This window comes from Malurus melanocephalus, unplaced genomic scaffold (genome assembly GCF_030028575.1).
Source record: "Malurus melanocephalus ecotype Western Australia unplaced genomic scaffold, MMel_1.1 scaffold_506, whole genome shotgun sequence".
NCBI lineage: Eukaryota > Metazoa > Chordata > Aves > Passeriformes > Maluridae > Malurus > Malurus melanocephalus.
The window spans coordinates 211,444-229,103 of record NW_026623738.1 but is presented as its reverse complement, the minus strand read 5'-3'; the positions used below and the strand labels follow the sequence as shown (position 1 = coordinate 229,103).

General features: G+C 39.9%; 1 protein-coding gene across 4 annotated transcripts in view; it reads right to left on the bottom strand.

Annotated features, from left to right (window-relative positions):
• Positions 1-7,452: 7,452 nt before the first annotated feature.
• The window catches only part of DOCK8 (dedicator of cytokinesis 8), an 84,104-nt gene continuing 73,896 nt past the window's right edge, over positions 7,453-17,660 (bottom strand). For all 4 annotated transcript variants that reach the window (XM_057381349.1, XM_057381350.1, XM_057381352.1 and 1 more), the window contains 9 exons: positions 15,382-15,525; positions 14,418-14,549; positions 12,718-12,852; positions 12,107-12,196; positions 11,440-11,676; positions 10,664-10,807; positions 9,525-9,631; positions 8,513-8,680; positions 7,453-7,907 (listed from right to left, as the gene is read on the bottom strand). In XM_057381349.1, coding sequence (XP_057237332.1) covers positions 7,844-7,907; positions 8,513-8,680; positions 9,525-9,631; positions 10,664-10,807; positions 11,440-11,676; positions 12,107-12,196; positions 12,718-12,852; positions 14,418-14,549; positions 15,382-15,525 — 1,221 coding nt within the window. In that variant the 3' untranslated portion in view covers positions 7,453-7,843. The remainder of the gene's footprint in view (positions 7,908-8,512; positions 8,681-9,524; positions 9,632-10,663; positions 10,808-11,439; positions 11,677-12,106; positions 12,197-12,717; positions 12,853-14,417; positions 14,550-15,381; positions 15,526-17,660) is intronic.

Genomic DNA, 17,660 nt, shown 5'->3' with positions numbered 1-17,660 from the left:
CTGTCTGACATGCAAGGGCAGGGAGAAAATATTTTACAGCACCCCAGTAGCAATCTTGACACCCATAGCAAAAGGCAAAAGCAACAACTGTAGAGAGAAAGTGGAACAGAAAAACCATTGGCAATTTCTTGCTGGAACAACAAATTTGTAAAMTCAACTTCCCAAGTTAGACTCATTTGATGCAATCCTAAATATGTGCATGTTCACCCCAAGGAGTGGCAGAATGAGGAAACTTAYGACCCCCCAGCATTTGTTTCCCTGATGCATGGGTCATTGGAGGAGTTTGAATTTTGACTGCACAGCAGGATATAGGTAGGTCTTGAGGGATACTTCGAAGGACCCCTAAATTTTACATACAAGACATCTGAAGTTTTCTACCTTTGTACACTGTGAATTCTCACGTTAAAATGTTCTCTGTGCGTGAATTGTTCCAGCAAGGACTGCTCTTCTGGATAAACAGGTTTATTTACTTTGTACAAATGATGATTTGATTGCTATGAGGGTGATTTGATTTCATCAAATTAATTGGACAACTGTCCTCTTAGAATGGAATTTCTCAACCTTCGTTCTAGTTTCAAATTAATGAGAGGATTTTAACTTAGACACATGGTATCTTTTCTAAAAAAAGAATATGATCAGGATATTGAGGGCTTTAACTGTAAAAATGCAAGAAAAATCTTGAGGTACTTGGGCATTTTGTTGAGAAGGCATTTTGTCTTTCTTATTTTCTCACCTGCTGACTGACTTAACAAATAAAGGCCCATCTGATGGTCATTTAATGACAACTCTCAACACTGAAGGTCTCACCTTAACTAGAGATCAAGCTGAAAGAGACAACAGGTCTTTTGTCCCTGTTTTGAAGACATCAGTGTGCAGCTGCTTTTCAGAGACTGGGGACAGTTTATCTGTTCTTAAAATGCATGCCATGCTGAYTAATCTGTGCTTTATAGTGCAGGTGGTGGGTGTAGATTTTCTCTCATAACTCATAACTGACAGCACRACCTGGCACGGACAGTAAGTACAGGTTCATTCATTAAACTCAGTCACTGCTTTATTTTTGGTAGCCRGGTGGTTCTTCTGGGACCTGGCAGTTGTACAGACACAAGTATCCTCTCACTGTCCCAGACCACTCTGGAACATGYGAACAGTCCCAGTTTTTAATATATATTGGGCAGCTCTCCTCCCTGGATGCAGGGAACACACTTTGGTACTTTATTAACGCAGAGCACTGCTCAGGATTCAAAAAAATAATTTAATCCCCAAATGACTTCTTAGTTAGGGCAGCTTTCTGCCCTGCTTCTGGCAGTGGCATTGAGCAGCTCCCTCGGTGTCCCRTGCTGGCGTGTCCCAGCTCTCCTGCATGGTCCCTGCAGAGTGCTCCTGCCGCCATGCCTGCGGAGCTGGGAGCCACTCCACCACTTTTGTGRTCACTCCCTTCTGCACTGGACTGTCCTACTCAAACCAGCTGTAGGTTCACAGTGGTCAGGTAGAGGGATCTTGGGCAGGGGGTGAGTTACAACAGTGTCAGGGAAAGCAGGGGTGGGAAGTGCTTGAAAGAGAATAGCTGAAGTTAAAACAGAGAATTTAACAAGTTCCAGTTTTGCAACCACAATTCCTTATGTTAATTGCTTTTCCTTACCAGGCTGTGGGACAGATCAGCMTCGTACGAAGGCTCAGAGRGCCTTTCTAGGGAGATTTTCTCCAYCACTGAAACACTCCRTGCTGTCACAGCAGCTGGTGCTGGTGCCTGCCTTGTGAGCAGGACTGCAAAACCACTGGGAGGGCACATTTGGATGCATCCTCATCAATTAGCAATTCAAAAAATCATCAGTAAATCAAAACTAGTAGAAATAACAGGACATGCTGCAATGCCCTCTGATCCCTCAAACTGTGACTGTTTATGACTTTATTTCCAAGCTGTGTAATTTTCATCCACAGCACCCCTTTTGCACATAGGATGYGGAACCAGTGCTCACTCTTGGCACCCGTTACTGCAGGGGACATGYAGGGCCACGTCACTGCTCCTAAACAGCCTGAATCTTTCCTTGGAAGAAACAAGCCCAATGTTTATTCTGCTTCCTTCAGAAGAGGGATGTGAAAGCAGTGTACCTTTTGTTTGTTACTTTTGCAGTTTCACAGTTCTTGGTGGAAACTAGCAAAATCCAGGAAGTCAGCCTTAAAAATAAAAAAAACAAAACAAAGTGAAATAGAACAAAACAAACCCCACAAAAACAACAGCAAAACAAACAAAAACCAAACAAAACAAAAAAATACCCCAGCCCACCAAATCCACAAAAGCCTCCCAAAACCTAAGAATATTTTTATTAATAAAAAAGAGTTTTTCTTTCTTTCTTTGTTTGTTTAAATATTTTGTGGTTACTTTTTACCTGACAGCTGGCATTGGTGCACAACAGTCCTCAGTTTGGTGCTGAGTGCCCTACATGGCCTGGAAAGTGAGATGCATTSAGCAATTTACCCTGGCCTTTTAAAGTACTGCTTCCTTTGTTCCCAGCAGTGTGTTGGGATCTTTTGATCTTTTCCTCTCTGATTGTTTATTAATGGATGGATTTCTTTCACTCAGACCTTTGTCTTAGGCTGCAGCAGGCCTTGGGGGCTTCTGGGTTTCCCTACAACCTGAGCTGAGCAATCCCTTTTACACAGTCCTGCACACACTCTTTAACCTGCCACAGATGACAAGAGTTCTGCTCTTCCTAATTTAATTAATGGTTGAAGCCTCTTACATAATCCAACCTCTTTGAAATCTTCTATAATATTATTCTCCCAATGTTAAAAGCTGGCAGTGAAGTACAGTGAAGATGCTATTCTTCCTGAATGCCAAGAAATCTCCAGCCTCTGAGGCAAGTGCTATAACTTAATTTTGCTTAAGTTGTTCTTGCTGGCAACCCCTTCCCTTTCTCCCACTGGGAAAAATGCCACCTCCAGGGTTTAGATTTGAGCCTGGAATTTTATGCCATAACTCAAAAAGGAACACACTTCTTTGGGAGCCCTTTCAGCCTTTCTTTTATACCTGAGAAGGGACTGTTCATCTCTCTAAAAGCCAACTTGCAAATAAAAGAAAGATTAGGGTTTTGTGCATACTTCTTTTCTTCACTGTGTATTAACTCCAGAAACACTTGTTTGCTTGAGGTGCATAAGGTTTCAAGATCGTTTTCTGGCACTTTCAAATTCTAGATGTAGCAGCAATGCAAAGCTTGCTTTTGTTTTTTTGTTTGTTTCCACTGAGCTCTTCTTGGAGAAATTTGCACATATGTTCATATTTGGAAAAGTCAAAAATGTGTGATAGGAAATCTCCCCTTCCAGCTTTTTTACWTATAGTCCCCATGCCATCCAGCTGAAACACCTTGCCCCTTTGAATATTCAATTTTCTTCTGTAATTTACATTCTACCAGTAGTTGCATGTTTAGAAATATTCCATGAATAGAGGCAGATCGTGAAAAACCTCATTCCTGTAACAAGACATAGTTCTAAAAGAACATAGAAAAAAAGGATATGCAATGATTTAGTGTGCTAAAYGTGCTTTTAAATTCATTACAGGAGACTTTAAAAAAAGAAAGTAAAATTCAACTTTGTATTCTTTTTTCTAAAGAGAATGTTTTGTTTTGATGGGTGCAAAGCATCAAATAGCTTAGAACAGACAAGCAAAACAAAATGCTACAGTTTTCAAGGCTTTCTAAATTATTCTTATAAAAATTACTTTTGAGCATCTCCAGAGGTTTAGTTTGCTTGGTTTGATCAGTTAAATACTAGTTTGATGTTTTCAGGATTTTTCACTGACCACAGTGAAATACTGACTGACAACATTATTTGCATAAAACTTCTTCAGTGTTAGTTTTTTAATTCTTGAACACTTGAAAACAGTCTGGTTTTGAACGAAAATGGGTAATTTAAACCAATCCCTCGGCAAGAACCTAGAGTCACCGAAACATATTCAGTTCACTACAGGAAGCACTCAATGGATGCCAGAATTTACTGTAAGTTTCCAAAACACAAACTGAGGTCTACTGTGAGAGTGAATTGTCTTTATTCATGTAATCAAAAAGGACTTTTTCCACAGGGGCCCCTTCTCCTTTCCATGCACTGATCAGACTGCAGCATTACCTGTCCTGAGATGACTTATTCATGACCTGTTAATTATTTTTTAGTCACTCTGTTTGATCAGTTTAAAAGTCGGTTAAAACATAGTCAGCCAAGCAACTCCCCAAATTACCCCACTCCCAAATTCAGCACAAATGACAACACCCTATGAACATTCCTGGTACAGGGGGCATTAACACTGYAGCACTGGTAAAATCTGTCATTACCAACCCTGGTAAAACACTGTTATTGTGTGCTTCACTTTCAAAACAAGCATTGCTTTGAGAGATTGGAACACCTGAAAGAATCCTAGCTGGCTCTGTGTCAGGCTGTCTGTTAAGCTTTAATTGCCCTTCTGAAATATTTGATACAATAGTACTTCAAACAGACAAAAAGAAAAAAAAAAAGTAACAAATAAAAAGAGTTGAAGAGTTTGCTTATGTTTGTTTTCGCTTTTCCAAGCCCTCACAATTGGTGGAAAACCTAATGAGAAARCATTCATCTTCCCAGGAGAGGTCATGTAACCCAGACCTGCCAGTTTCAAGTGACAACACTGCTTTTCTCTGTACCCAGCACAAGTGGCTACCCCTACTTGTGGTCGTGCCTGTTCAGTCCATCACCTCTTGATGTCATGGTTTCTTCCATCCAGCATGAAATGTGTGCTCCCTTATAAATGCTGTTCTGCAAACCAGGAAATACAGCATTAAGGCTGCCTGTTCATACTGCTTGCTGACCGAAAGCAGCTACCTTGACTGCTCAAATGTTTTCAAAACATGCTGACATTTCTGGCATTGTTGCTGGCCTTCTCACAGCTGGCATGGACTCCKTACATGTGCCAGATGTACAAGTGTGTGCTGACACCTGGTTTGGGTCAGCTGTGCTCTCCTGTGGCAGTGGGGCTGCTGGTCAYCACCTTGCCACCTGTGTGCTGCCACAGGGCAGGGCATGGCTGACGTGGTTGACAGAGACACTTGTGCTGAACTAGAGGATTCCTGTGCTAAAACCAGCACCACGCTCCTTAAAGCTGGTGCTTTCTGGTGGTAAATGCAAGAAGTAAGTGAGCTCTGGTGAATTCCCAGATCAATGTCCTGGAGGGTTCAGTGCTCATGTGCTGTTCCCCTTTGACAGCCCCAACAGTTTAGCCCTGGACYTATGTCTTTTGGACACAGAAAACTTGCCTTAGTCTTGAATCACGCAGATGCTGAATTCAGGAATGTTTCTGCTCCACAGCTACAGACCAGAGGAAGAAARGAGGGCTGTACTGTCACTGAGTTTCCCAGTGACATTTGACACTGAAGGAGAAATAGAAGTAATAACTTGTTGCTTGTAATACCTTCAGCAGTTTATCCCAAGGACAGACCAACACATCCTCTGCCCAAATCTGTGTGCTTTCCGCTGAACAAGGCTTCCACAAGAAAATGTTGTTCCTACTGAAATTTTCTTTCCAGCTGTGTTCCATTGAGGTATAAACGGCAACAGAAAGCACTTCTAAATGTGCTGTGTAMCAGTCACTTTATTGCAAAATGAATATCATAAGATAGAAAATTTATCTTTCACATAGTCCAGCACTTGAACGAAATGTACAAGCCATGTTCCATTTGTAGAAGGGACAACATGAAACAAACTGAGGGCAAGACTGGCCATCTAACTGGGATGTGCTCAGCTGGTAAAATGGSAATGAAGAGTCCATCAGTATTCCTATTATCCTACGTACTATTTCAATTCGAGGAACCATTCCATTACTTTTACCTAGTATATTGTACATCTGTAAGGGGTTTTGTTTACCTGAGGTTTCTGTTAGTTTGGCTGTAAAGGATAAGTATCTTGTAAACAATGAGGCTGGATTGTGGGGTTGACAGATGACAGTATTCTGACCTTTCTTCTCAATGGGTAGTTCAAAACAATAAGTAAGGGACTAAGTTCTGATAGAAGAGATATCATAGCTTCAAAACTTTGGGAAATTAATAATCTTTTCAATCTAGAGCTGTTTCAAAACAACTTGAATAGAAAGAAGTCACTGTGACATAGAGGCATCTTTTGCTTTGAGCTTTTTATATTATTTGCTTCTGTACTTTGGATGTGCTCACTTCAAAACAACAGAGTACTTACTACTAATTATTTCATTAAACAACACTATTAATGAGGAGGGAAATTATTTTCTAACACTCCAAGTGCTGAGTAACTACTCAGGGTTTATACACCTATTTCCATGTCTCATCTTGTTTGATCATCTGGGTGAATCTTCCACAAAGCGCATTCAACATGTGATACAGATGTCAGTGAAGTGCTTGGAATATTCTTATTATCAAATGGCAAGGCTGCAGGTGATTGTAAAAAGTCAAAAAGTTTTCACTAAAAGCAACAGCTTCAATCTCCCTTAAACCTTTGGAGCAAAGAGGCTTTGCCTTTAGAAACATATGGCATCAGCTCTGAGAAAGTTCACAGTAATTTTCTAAAATTAAGTACAAATKAAAAATTCTACCATTTCCTTAAGTTTTACCGTTAAATTCTGTGCTTGGGCAAATGGAATTGGCTACTTCAATCAGCATTAAAGTATAATTTCCAAAACATTGAAGAAGTGGAGGGGAGGAAGTAATATTGAGGATGCTTTCACAGATCTTTGTTTCAAAAGTAMAGTCACAATAAAAATTTTAGCTCTTCTACTGCCTCACTAAAGGAATTCCAAAAGTCCTAATGAGTTCCAAAAGTCCTAAATGAGTTCCAKAATCCTAATCTCTCCTCTCTCTCAGCATCCTCACCTGCAAAATTGTAATAACATTTCCATACTTCAGAGAAGTGCTGTAAAGATTATTTAGTAAAATGTTGGCTTAGGACTCAAAAAATACAAAGCACTAGGTATTATAAATTATGTGCTAATTTCTCTTAAGATGCAGTAAAGCCTGAGTCAAGTGATTTGCAGGAAATCCCCATTGTGAGCATCTGTAGTTAATTTTGCATACGTTTATCTACATAAGAGCTTTATATAATAAAGAATCACTCATAGCTTAGCATCTTTTTAAACTATTACTTGTTAGCTCTGCTAAATATGTCRTGGATTACTAAGAGCATGTCAAGTTGCTACACCGCATGGCCCTATGYTTCGGAAAAAATTTAGATCTATAARAACTATTTATTGCTACTTCTCRAAAACTTGTGCAGAACTCCCTGCAGTTAAGGACCATGACAGGAAATCTATTCAGAAACTGGCTGAGAAAATTATCCTTTCCTGGAGCACCAGCTCAGCAAACAACGAGCAGGTGACCATGTCTCCTCATTAAGACAATACTTAAACATGTGATTAACTTGCAAAATGTGCTTCATTGCCAAAAGCACATGGATATATGCTGGGAAAGGACCATAAACAAACATGCTTTGTCATTGGATTCATTGTCATTTGGATTCATCTCAACCAAACCACACAAAGTTCTATATCTGTTATCTAGTCATGGCTGACTTCATGCCACTGCCACTCTAAGGCCCACCCCTCTGCATGAGGTGATTATTGTACAATATATACAAAAACGTTTAAAAAGCATCCCCTTCCTTTCCAAGCCCTCATGATATGTGCTTGATTAGGAATTATCCCCTAGTTTTATTCAGTGACCTTGTGTAAATGCTTTCCTGCATGATGTCTGGAAAGTGCATATACTGTCCTGTGAGAGATTTCTGATTTCATAGATGCAGAATAAATACTTCATTGCTTCTGTTTTGCAGCATGAAGCTCGTCCTTGGCTGAAGCAGCTAGTTTCTAGGCACTTTGAGAAGAAGTCTGGGCATCATATTTCCTAAAACTGTGGTTACGAAAAGATTCCCTGCAATGAAACGGATTAATAAATAAAGTTGGCAAATGAAAAACAATTAAAGAAATACCGGCCCTGTGAAATGGAGCATCTGACAAATCATCAGCTGAAACATGCTATGTGTTGGCAGGTCAGAGCTGTCATTCCTTCTCCCCCCACAGTGGCTTCATGAAGAAGCAAAAATTCATAAGCGAAGAACATTAGACTATTCTATCTCAGTCATGTGACCAAAAGGGTTATATTTTCTATACTGAAAGGATGACTCAGTTCATGCTGCCTAACACCACATGATGCCATACTTGTTCTATCTCCTTCCTGGCTTCAAATGTTGAAGACATCTCAAAATGTTTACAGTAACTTTTAAGAGTGAGGGGGAAGTCTTATTTAACAATGCATTAAAATTACATAAATCCTCTACCCCTGGAATGCGGAGCTTGTGAAACATGGCTTATATTACAAWCAGCTCCAGTGGAAGTCAGTGGGTTCCTTTAATCAGGAATGGAGTTGATGGTGTATATTCTGGCTTGGTTTTAGTTGCCATTAAAACTCCCTCTCTTCCTTGCAAAAAATCTTATATTCTTGTATAGCCACAACARATAATCCTGCTCTAACTGTACCTTGTGCTATGGACTTTCACGATAGGTTTGTACAGCTCTGGGATCTTCCTCTCAATCATGGGCCTCAGGCTCTCCTTCAGTTTCATGTAGTTCCTTTTGAGTTCCTGATGATATTCCCGCTGGTCAGCAGTGATAAGGTGYTTGTTTTTCTCCACTGCTTCACCACACCTAGGCAAAAGGAAAGAAAAAACAACATGATATACATAATTTACTTCTGTTAAACCCATTCACTTTGTGTTAGTCAATTTGCATGGACAAGACCCCAGTTGCTGAGGTCTAGGCATTCCTCTGGTAACTTGTCAAGACTAAAGCGATAATGAACTAAAAGGAAAGCTCTGTCTTTCCCAAGTACATAAATCAAGATGATATTTTTTTAGATATTAAGAAAGAGTGAGCTAGTAAAACAACATTTAATAACTGCAGGATACCGAACTAGCTGCCTACTTACTGTAGAAACAGATTAATTTGCAATAGCAGAAATTAGAAGCTGTATCTTGTGCATAAGACTCATTTTTATTTAACTCAAACTTATCCTTCAGCAAGGAGGATACTYTGGACAAATGAGATGAGTATGTGAATATGCTTGTTGAGATTCTAAACGTAACTAAAGCAAAGGATGCATGTGTCTGCCACTACCTGTGTMTGCTTCACAGACAAGGTTTTCTTATGAACAGCTTTCTACATAAGAATGCAATTTTATTAAAAATTAAATCAAGGCAATARTCTGAAATGTCTGATTTATACAAAATGTTGAAAGATAAAACAAATAGAATATCTTCATTTACACATTATTACTTTAAAGTGTTAACATTTCTTCTCTTTGAGATGCAATGCCTACCTAGACATTCACATAAAACACAGATAACAAGTCGTGTCCAAGTGTCTAAAGSATCATATGCCAGGATTCATGATGCTAACTTGCATAGCTAATTACTCAGTTATATTGCCRTTGCATTATTGCTCATATTGAATGTATTGATGCAATTCAGCATTTCAGTTTTGTTATACYCACCTCATTATAAACTCTTTGAAGCACAACCTCAGCTTGTTGTGATGTCGATAAAGTTTGGGGTCTGCGGGAATTTCAGCCAGGAACACTTGCGCTACCTCTAGTGGTCCCTTATGGAAATAACATAGGAAAATGTCAAACCCACCTGCTTAYACCGAACAGACCATAGGTTTCTTTAAAGCTGTTTGTGATTTCATGAGTGGAGTTAGGAAAGAAAATAAAAAACTATGCACAGCTATCATAACAGGATGGTTTTTACCTCACTTTCCCCCGCAATATTTCCTTTGTCAAGCAGAAGTTTTGCCCATCGTATCTTATCCTCTCCTCTTTGTTATTACTCCTCCTCCAGTCCCAAAATAAAGGGAACAAATTCTACTCAGCAGAGAGGAGCTGGGACAGCTCTAGTGACAAGCCCGGTTATATTAGAGAAACACAGCTCCTGTGTGTAACCTTCAGGCAATAAGCCCACTGCTAATAAAGATCACTCTTTCAAAAGCTTRTAACACATTATTTCAGACTCGATGCTTTGGTTGATGACGAAGCTGGAGGAATTGGGAGTATTCAGGCTTTCAGGGAAAAAAAGAATCTCTTTGAAATTGTGCATAATACCAAGTTTTTGCTCACCCATATCCTTCCTTCCATTTTAATTTCTTTTAAGTGCCTGGGTCTTTTTGTTAGTGCGCATATTTATGTTATACCTATTGCATCTCAGCCTTTTTTTGGGSCACTCAGGTCTTGACCTCATGTATTGGCTCAATTTCTGTGAAACTGAGTTTGTGGTGTTCCACAGGAGAGTTGTTATTATTATTCCCATTTCCCAAGAATACATGTGGAATGAACAAAATGGCTGAGATGACTAGCATGGTAGGACTGAAAAATCCTTGCATGCATTCACAAGGCTTCTGTGAGTTTCTGCACTTACAACCAGGGCAGGGCTTCCCTTGAACACTTTCACCAAAAGCATAGCTAATGAACAGTATACAGTGACTAAATATCAAGGGATGAAATTTACATGCACATTGTRGCTAAATGTGTCTGACTAGATGTGTTTCTTCCAGTGCAAGAAATAGGAGGAATAAAAAAGAATGCWCAGTGAGGAAAGTGTGCAGAAGCTCTTGATCTGGCTTATGTGGATTCTTTACCTGATTTACRGTGGCTCCAACTGAGCCCTGCAAAACCATCTGGAGCATTTTGGCATCTGGTGGCTCTTGGTTGGTGGCTGCAGTTAGTTCCTGTGTTTTTTTACGCATGTCTTCAATAGCAACTTCAATTGGGGTTAAAATAAACTAAGGGATATGAAAGAAAAGATGGTTCATTACCTGAATCATACGTGCAGCTGACATGTTCTAAATCTGACAATATCAYTATCATTCTTCTGTTTCAAAAGCAGTAGTTGTGAAACCAAGGAAGACTGTTTAATCTGTCATCTTGGTAGATGCTGCATCTAATCCAAAGCTCTTAGATATCTTATCATTTGCAAGAACAGGGTGTGAATCAGACCTCCAGTTTGCATAAATTCATTATTATTCTAAGTTACTGACTTCATGCCTGACAYGGTGTTGCACTTTCTACAGCATAAAGCTTCCCTGTCTCTAAACCAGTCCTGAGGCCAATCTGGTTCTCTGACTACTCCTAACTATTAGTACTTCATCARCTAGAAGTACAGCTGCTCCACACATCCTCCTACAGAGCATTAAAGCTAGCAGGTCAAAAGAAGAATGTACACTGGCTATACTCCCTTCTCCATAGTAAATCTTTATCTTGCTTTGTCTGTCTCTTCTCTGATACTCCTGTTTACAAGGGCAACATCTGAGAAATTGAGCATTCTTTTTTCTGCCAAGCAGAAATTTGGAAATCTTCCCACCCCGAGACTCCTTCAGACCCTGAGAAATTTGATCTGTCTTCACAACCCAATTACCTCTTCTCTTTGGATGACATTGATTCTAGTTTTGATGTAGGGGAAAGCATGCATTGTGGTTAGGATGGTGTTCCTCTTGTATTGCTCAYTAAGCTCTCCTCTGGGGCGCCCATCCATGGTGAAAGGTGTAGTATACTTGAACCGACAGATGTTGAAGTTCTTTTCAAAATAGGTAACTCTGTCCTTCATCTCATACTCATCAAAATATGGYTCCACAAAAGTGATTTGTATGTATGCCTAAGAAAAGAATGAAGAACCATCACAGTATTTTACAACCCAGAGAAYGTAGGAGTGGCACATGTGAAGTATTCCATAGTTCACATTGGCTAGGGGTGTTCTGGAAGAGCACAGAGCTGAAAGTTCTTCAGGGACCTTTTCTTATTCAGAGTTAACAAAACTTGAATCTAGGAGGGCACAGCTTAACTCTGGGGATCAGAACCAGAGCAGGGACCAGAACTTCTAATTTCCATACTCGGTGGCAAGTTACCAAGCTAAGCCTGTCACAGAGGCTTTAATACCCCTGGGCACGGAGAAACCAAGCTGGTTTGGTTTTTAGGTTTTTTTTTCAGTGCTTTAATCTTTGAGCATAAAAGTTGCGAGGGGGCCCCTTTTCCTCCCTTCTCTGGTGTGACAAAGCACTTAACTCTCTCAGTTGTTCTTTCCCTACCTTAYTGGGATCCAGCTTTCTTTTGTCTACAGGAGCAGAATCCTTAATCACTTCCACAGCATCCTCCCCAAAACACTGGCCATAAAATCCCTAGAAAGGAAACAGAATTATCCCATAATGGTTTTAGTCCTTAACGCAATGCTAATGCAATTCTAGGAGGAGTGACAACATGATGAATTCTGGGCTTTGTACAGTCACTGTACTGCTCCACAAACCACAGCTGGCCAGGGTAAGGCATCTTCTGACACAGATCATCGTGAGTTGCTCAGGCAATCACAGAACTTGAGGTAAAGCAATTAGAAGCAAAAATAGCAATTCTATTAAAAAAAAAACTGAGAAGACACCAAAGCGAAAATCTGGCATGCTCAAAATCATTCAATGTACTACAGGCCTGCTTGTAAGAGACATGGCCTCAAGAGAATGGATCACTTAGATCATTATAYTTTAAAAAGGGCTACTGGGGAAAGGATACTCACAAAGGAAATAATCTATGGTACAAATCAGTTTGTTACTTATTTTTTTTTATATAGCAATAATACTATTAGGACTGGGTGGGTTAATAAAAACGTATAACATAACATTTGAGATCAAGTCAACATGTTTTTTCTTACTTCTAATCTGTGAGAAATCTCAGGRAGCTTTGTAATTGCAGGCTCCTTATAAACAAATTCCTGTTCATCCAAGTCCCCAAATTTGGATCCATAGAAACCAACACGGAAGTAAGTTCCAAACATTCGTTTTTGACCCTAATTGATAAGAAGAAAGAGGAAATTTACAATTGCTTTATGTGGACATTTGGATTCCTTCCCCCTCCCCCCCCAATGATATATAGGAAAACCTACTAGCCCTACATTTTCCCCATTTCAAAGCCACTTCTRTATGTCATCAGTACTGATGGATTCAAAGCACATGAAACAAAGAATACAAACTTAGAGGATTAAGTTAGATTTGACTGAAATCTAACTTAAAATTTAAGCTGATCATGAAGGGGGTTTCACAAAACAAAATACTTTATTATTTTTTAATTCCATTGAATACATGTAACAAAATTAAAAGCTTCCAATTTTGCAATGAAAATTGGTAAGAATTTGAAACTGACTAGGCTCAGCAATAAGGTTCTTCTGAATAAAGACAAGACACAGTATGAGTGCTAAGAAATTAGGTTTTCATAATTCTTCTGTTTTATAATTGAAAACACTACTGAATTGACAATGAAGTTATTTTTGACCAGGYGGACACAGACATGTTTAGTTAAACCCGTTTTATATTAATCTCTGCTTTTTCATAAAAAGAGGATAGAGGCTTTTTACACTTTAGGCTACGTAGGCAGACCAAAGCAGCTGGAAGCTTTCGTTTGAAAAAGGAAATGGGTCTATTTAAAATTGCGGTGCGTTGATCATGGCAGAATGCCAGGTACCCACCAAAGCCAMTCTATTATCCCTCCTTGTAACTGGACAGGAGAGAGAAAATACAATGAAATGTTTGTGAGTTGTGATCAGGACAGGGTGTGACCACATRTTTGTTACCATCATGGGCAAAACACACTCTACTTGGGTAAACTAATTGAATTTATTGCCAATCAAATTCAGAACAGGATAATGAGAAGGAAAAYAAATTTTACAACCATCTTTCCTTCACCCCATTCTCCTTCTCAGGCTCTACTTTCTCCCTCCCAGTGGCGGAGAGAGAAGGGAAGTGGGGATTGTGATCATGTTGTTTCTCCCACTGCTCCGGAAGTTCAGAATCCTTCCTTTGCTCCAGCCTGTGGTTCTTCCCTGCTCCAATGGGAGCCTCCCACAGGGTCACAGCCTTCTTTCAGGCATCCACCTGCTGATGGTGTGGGGTTCTGCATGGACTGCAGGTGGATGTCTGCACTCCCATTGACCTTCATGGGCTACAGGGATACAGCTGTCTCATTGTGYACCTGCAGCATCTCCTCCCCCTTATTCTCCACTGGCCTTGGGGTCTGCAGARCTGAAATATTTTCACCCTTCTCTTCTGTGAGCACAATTACATCTGGCCAATAACATTTTTCCCCTTCTTAAATATATTACTCCAGAGRTGCTACCACTGCCACTGATGGGCTCAGCCTTGGCCAGCTTTGTCCAGCATCTGGCATTGGCTCTGTTGGACATGGATAAAGTTTCTAGCAGCTTCTCATAGACATCATCCTTCTAACCCTTCCCCTTCACCACCAAAACCTGGCCACACAAACCTAATATACACATGAACAGTTTTATTAACACCAGTCCTAAACAAATAGTGCAACCCAGCAACGTGTCTTGCTAGCAGCACCTTGCCTCACAAGTACCTTATTAATAATGCTGTCAAATGCCTTCTGTAGCTTGCTGTGTGTCAAGGTAAGCTTCCTGAAGTCTCGATGTGCTTCCAGTATGGGGATGACAATTTTGTACACCTCATTCACAGTTTCATACAAACCTCCCTTTGAACATAAAGAAAAAAAGAAAAAAAAAAGGAAGAAAAGAAATGAGTCTTCATGCACTCTGAAAGGAAACTAGATCTCTGTCAATGGTTTGTCTGAAAAGGAGGTTTATGGGACTCATCYGCTAATCTGCTATGTTGCTTGTTTTGGCTTTCTAAAAACAAGTAATAGTAAATAGGCAGTTCGGAATAGCAAACYATGAACTGGATGTAATTTGGACCTCAAATCTGTTGGACTCTCAAGCCCAAATTCCTGTGCAAAGCCCTGGTTTCTGCTCCAGGGCTAGAAGAACTAGAAATGCAGGTTAGCAGCAGGAAATGGATTTGTTTACCATGTAGGGCAACCAGAGCTGTGTCTGGACAAAAGGAACCCAAGTGATATCTTTACAGATTCTGAATCATGACTCCTTACATAGTAAGTGTAGATTATGAGGCTGGTGGTTGTATGCCATGTAAAAGTACAGGAGCCAGTCTCACATGCTTCSTAAAACATATACTTTAGGTAATATATTTTTCTTAAATGTACTACCCCATGAGAATACCAGCTGAAAGGCGTGGTTCCTGCCTGAGACAATCACTGTTGATGCTGCTTGTGGTCTACATAGTAGARGTGGATATGTGGCTGAGCTAGGCTGAAAAAGACTAGTTTAATAAATCTGAGGCAGTACTTGGACAGCCAAAAATGAGTCCTRTGGTTATTTGGAGTGTGACAGATCTGTGGTGCCTGGTGCAGCAGCACTACACTATTTCCTCAGGTGCAGGAAAAGAAGCTGTGGATCTGGCTSAGACAGCCCACAATACATGCCCTTCTGGGGATTCTGATCCTCACTTACCGTGCTGAAGAGCTCTGCAGCTTGTTCCAGCARCCCTACCAGTCCACTTTCTGAGAAATACCTCCCAGAACATATACCATCTTCATCTGGAGACAAAACATCATCTGAAACAGCAGATTCCTCCAGAACATTGGATGAAATGTTCTAAAATACATCAGAGCACAGTAATCAAAAACCTAAATTAATAGTACATCATAAAGATTGAGTAAGAAATTATTTCAACAAATTTACAATAGGAAGAGGAAAGAGATTATTCAGGTGCAACTACGGGACATATAGTTACATTCTTTTTAGAAGTGAAAGTAACATCATAAATCTTTATAGACGGTAGATCAGGAGTTTTGCTGCAAGAATCATGGATTTTATTTCTAGCCTTAGGTTTAAAATGTAGGTTTCCAACTGGCTCTTCTCTGGTGTCYGGATTTCCATGGAACTGCAATGAGTTCAATCCCCAGCATGTCTTGGGTCACAGACAGTGTGCCCTTTCTGTTGCTGGCACTTGGGGGTGGGAAACTCCAAACTGCACTCCAGACTTTTCGCCATCTGCTTGAATAAATTGACCTTTCAAGTTTTTATTCGACTTCTGCAAGCAGAGAAGTAGGACACAGATGATATAACTCTAAAACCACAATAATTGATTGTTTCTTCTTGTTTCATCCTCTGCCATATTACACTTTAATCCTACATAATCTATTCAGTTTCTTGTTAAAGTTATGGATCTCGTTGTGCATTTAAATAAGACTAGATTAAGCCACYCTTTCGAGATTCCAGACCATAAAATAACATGTCTACAGCTCTTCAGGATTCTTTTGAATAAATGACACTGGGTGGCATCAACCTTAAAAATTTTATAATATATACAAACACACACAAAATAACAGAAAATATGTGTACATATAGTAYGGGACTGGCTTATGTAACTTTCAACAGCAGCAGAAAGGCTAAGCTTTGATTTTCTATTAATTTGAAGGAGTTAAATTAGTGTCATTTTGTCTCACTTCAGCAGAAACTGGCAATGACAATCTGTCTGAGCGCAGGACGGATGCCAGCTGGCTAGCTAGCGGAGTCCTTAAAGGCATCTTTATAAAACAGCAGAGACACTGAGGGCTGTTACTATTGATCAGATTTCAGATWAAGAATTGGCATCACACACCACTAGCAGCATTGGACTTTCCCCCCTGGGTTTTGTGGATGTATTTATTTGTCCATGGGTGAAATTTACTCCACGTCAGCCACACTGGAAGGCTGAGCACAGCTTCAGAACAGCATTCACAGGAGTTAAGAATACATCTGAATTTTAGGCAGTGGGAAAACTACAGCACATTTAGCMCGCCTATGCCACTTTGTACCGATGAGTCTCATTGAAGAGAGTGAATTCAACCAGACTTAGGTCCACTGGCACACACCTGCAGAAACTCACAAGCCATGCTGGTTTTCTTTTTCTGTACCAGTAGCCATTAAGGGCTGTTTTCTCATGACTCTGGTAGATTATTTTTTCTTTCCTTTTGTAGCAAAGAGGAAACAGTCCAGAGAGGCGATTTACATATGAAAGTAACAAGAAAGTCATAGACACCAATTACCCCTTCTTCACCTTTAAGTCTCTAACTAATGTCAGGAATGTATTTCCATGTTTTACAGTCCATGCACTCTAGTAGGAGAGAGCCTGCATGACATACTCCTGGGGCTTGCGTGATCTTTTGCAAGATGGACATCCCTTACCCAAATTCAGCCTTGATCTACCTTTACATATTGAAGAATTTTACATATCCCTTGTATGATAAGAAAGAAATACATAAATCACCATATATTTTATCTGCAAGTATTTTTWATTTCACAAGCTTAGTTTTCATTAAGGAAAGGAAATACTTGTGCAAACTCAAAAAACCCTGTGATCCCCAGCCCTTATCACCACGTTAAATACGGCCAGGGTAGACTGCAACCTATATCCCAAAGCAGCCCTGGCAAATTAGGCTACTGGTGATTGATTAGCCCTGTACCTCAGCAGGTAGACACACATACTAAGTACTTGACTGTGTTAGCATGAAGTGGCTTTAAAGTCAGTCCCTATGCACCTCATACTCTCACTAATTCTGCTTTACTGCTTGTAAAGGGGATTTAGTGCAAACACAAATTATGCTCAAAGGGAATTTCACTGAAAGTGACCCCATTTCAAGGGATAGTTTTGATTGCAGAGACAGAAGCATTTTGTCTGGTACAATATAAGGAAAAGTGTTACTCTTCTGACAGTTTTCTGGATGATAACTGCAGACTCACTGCAG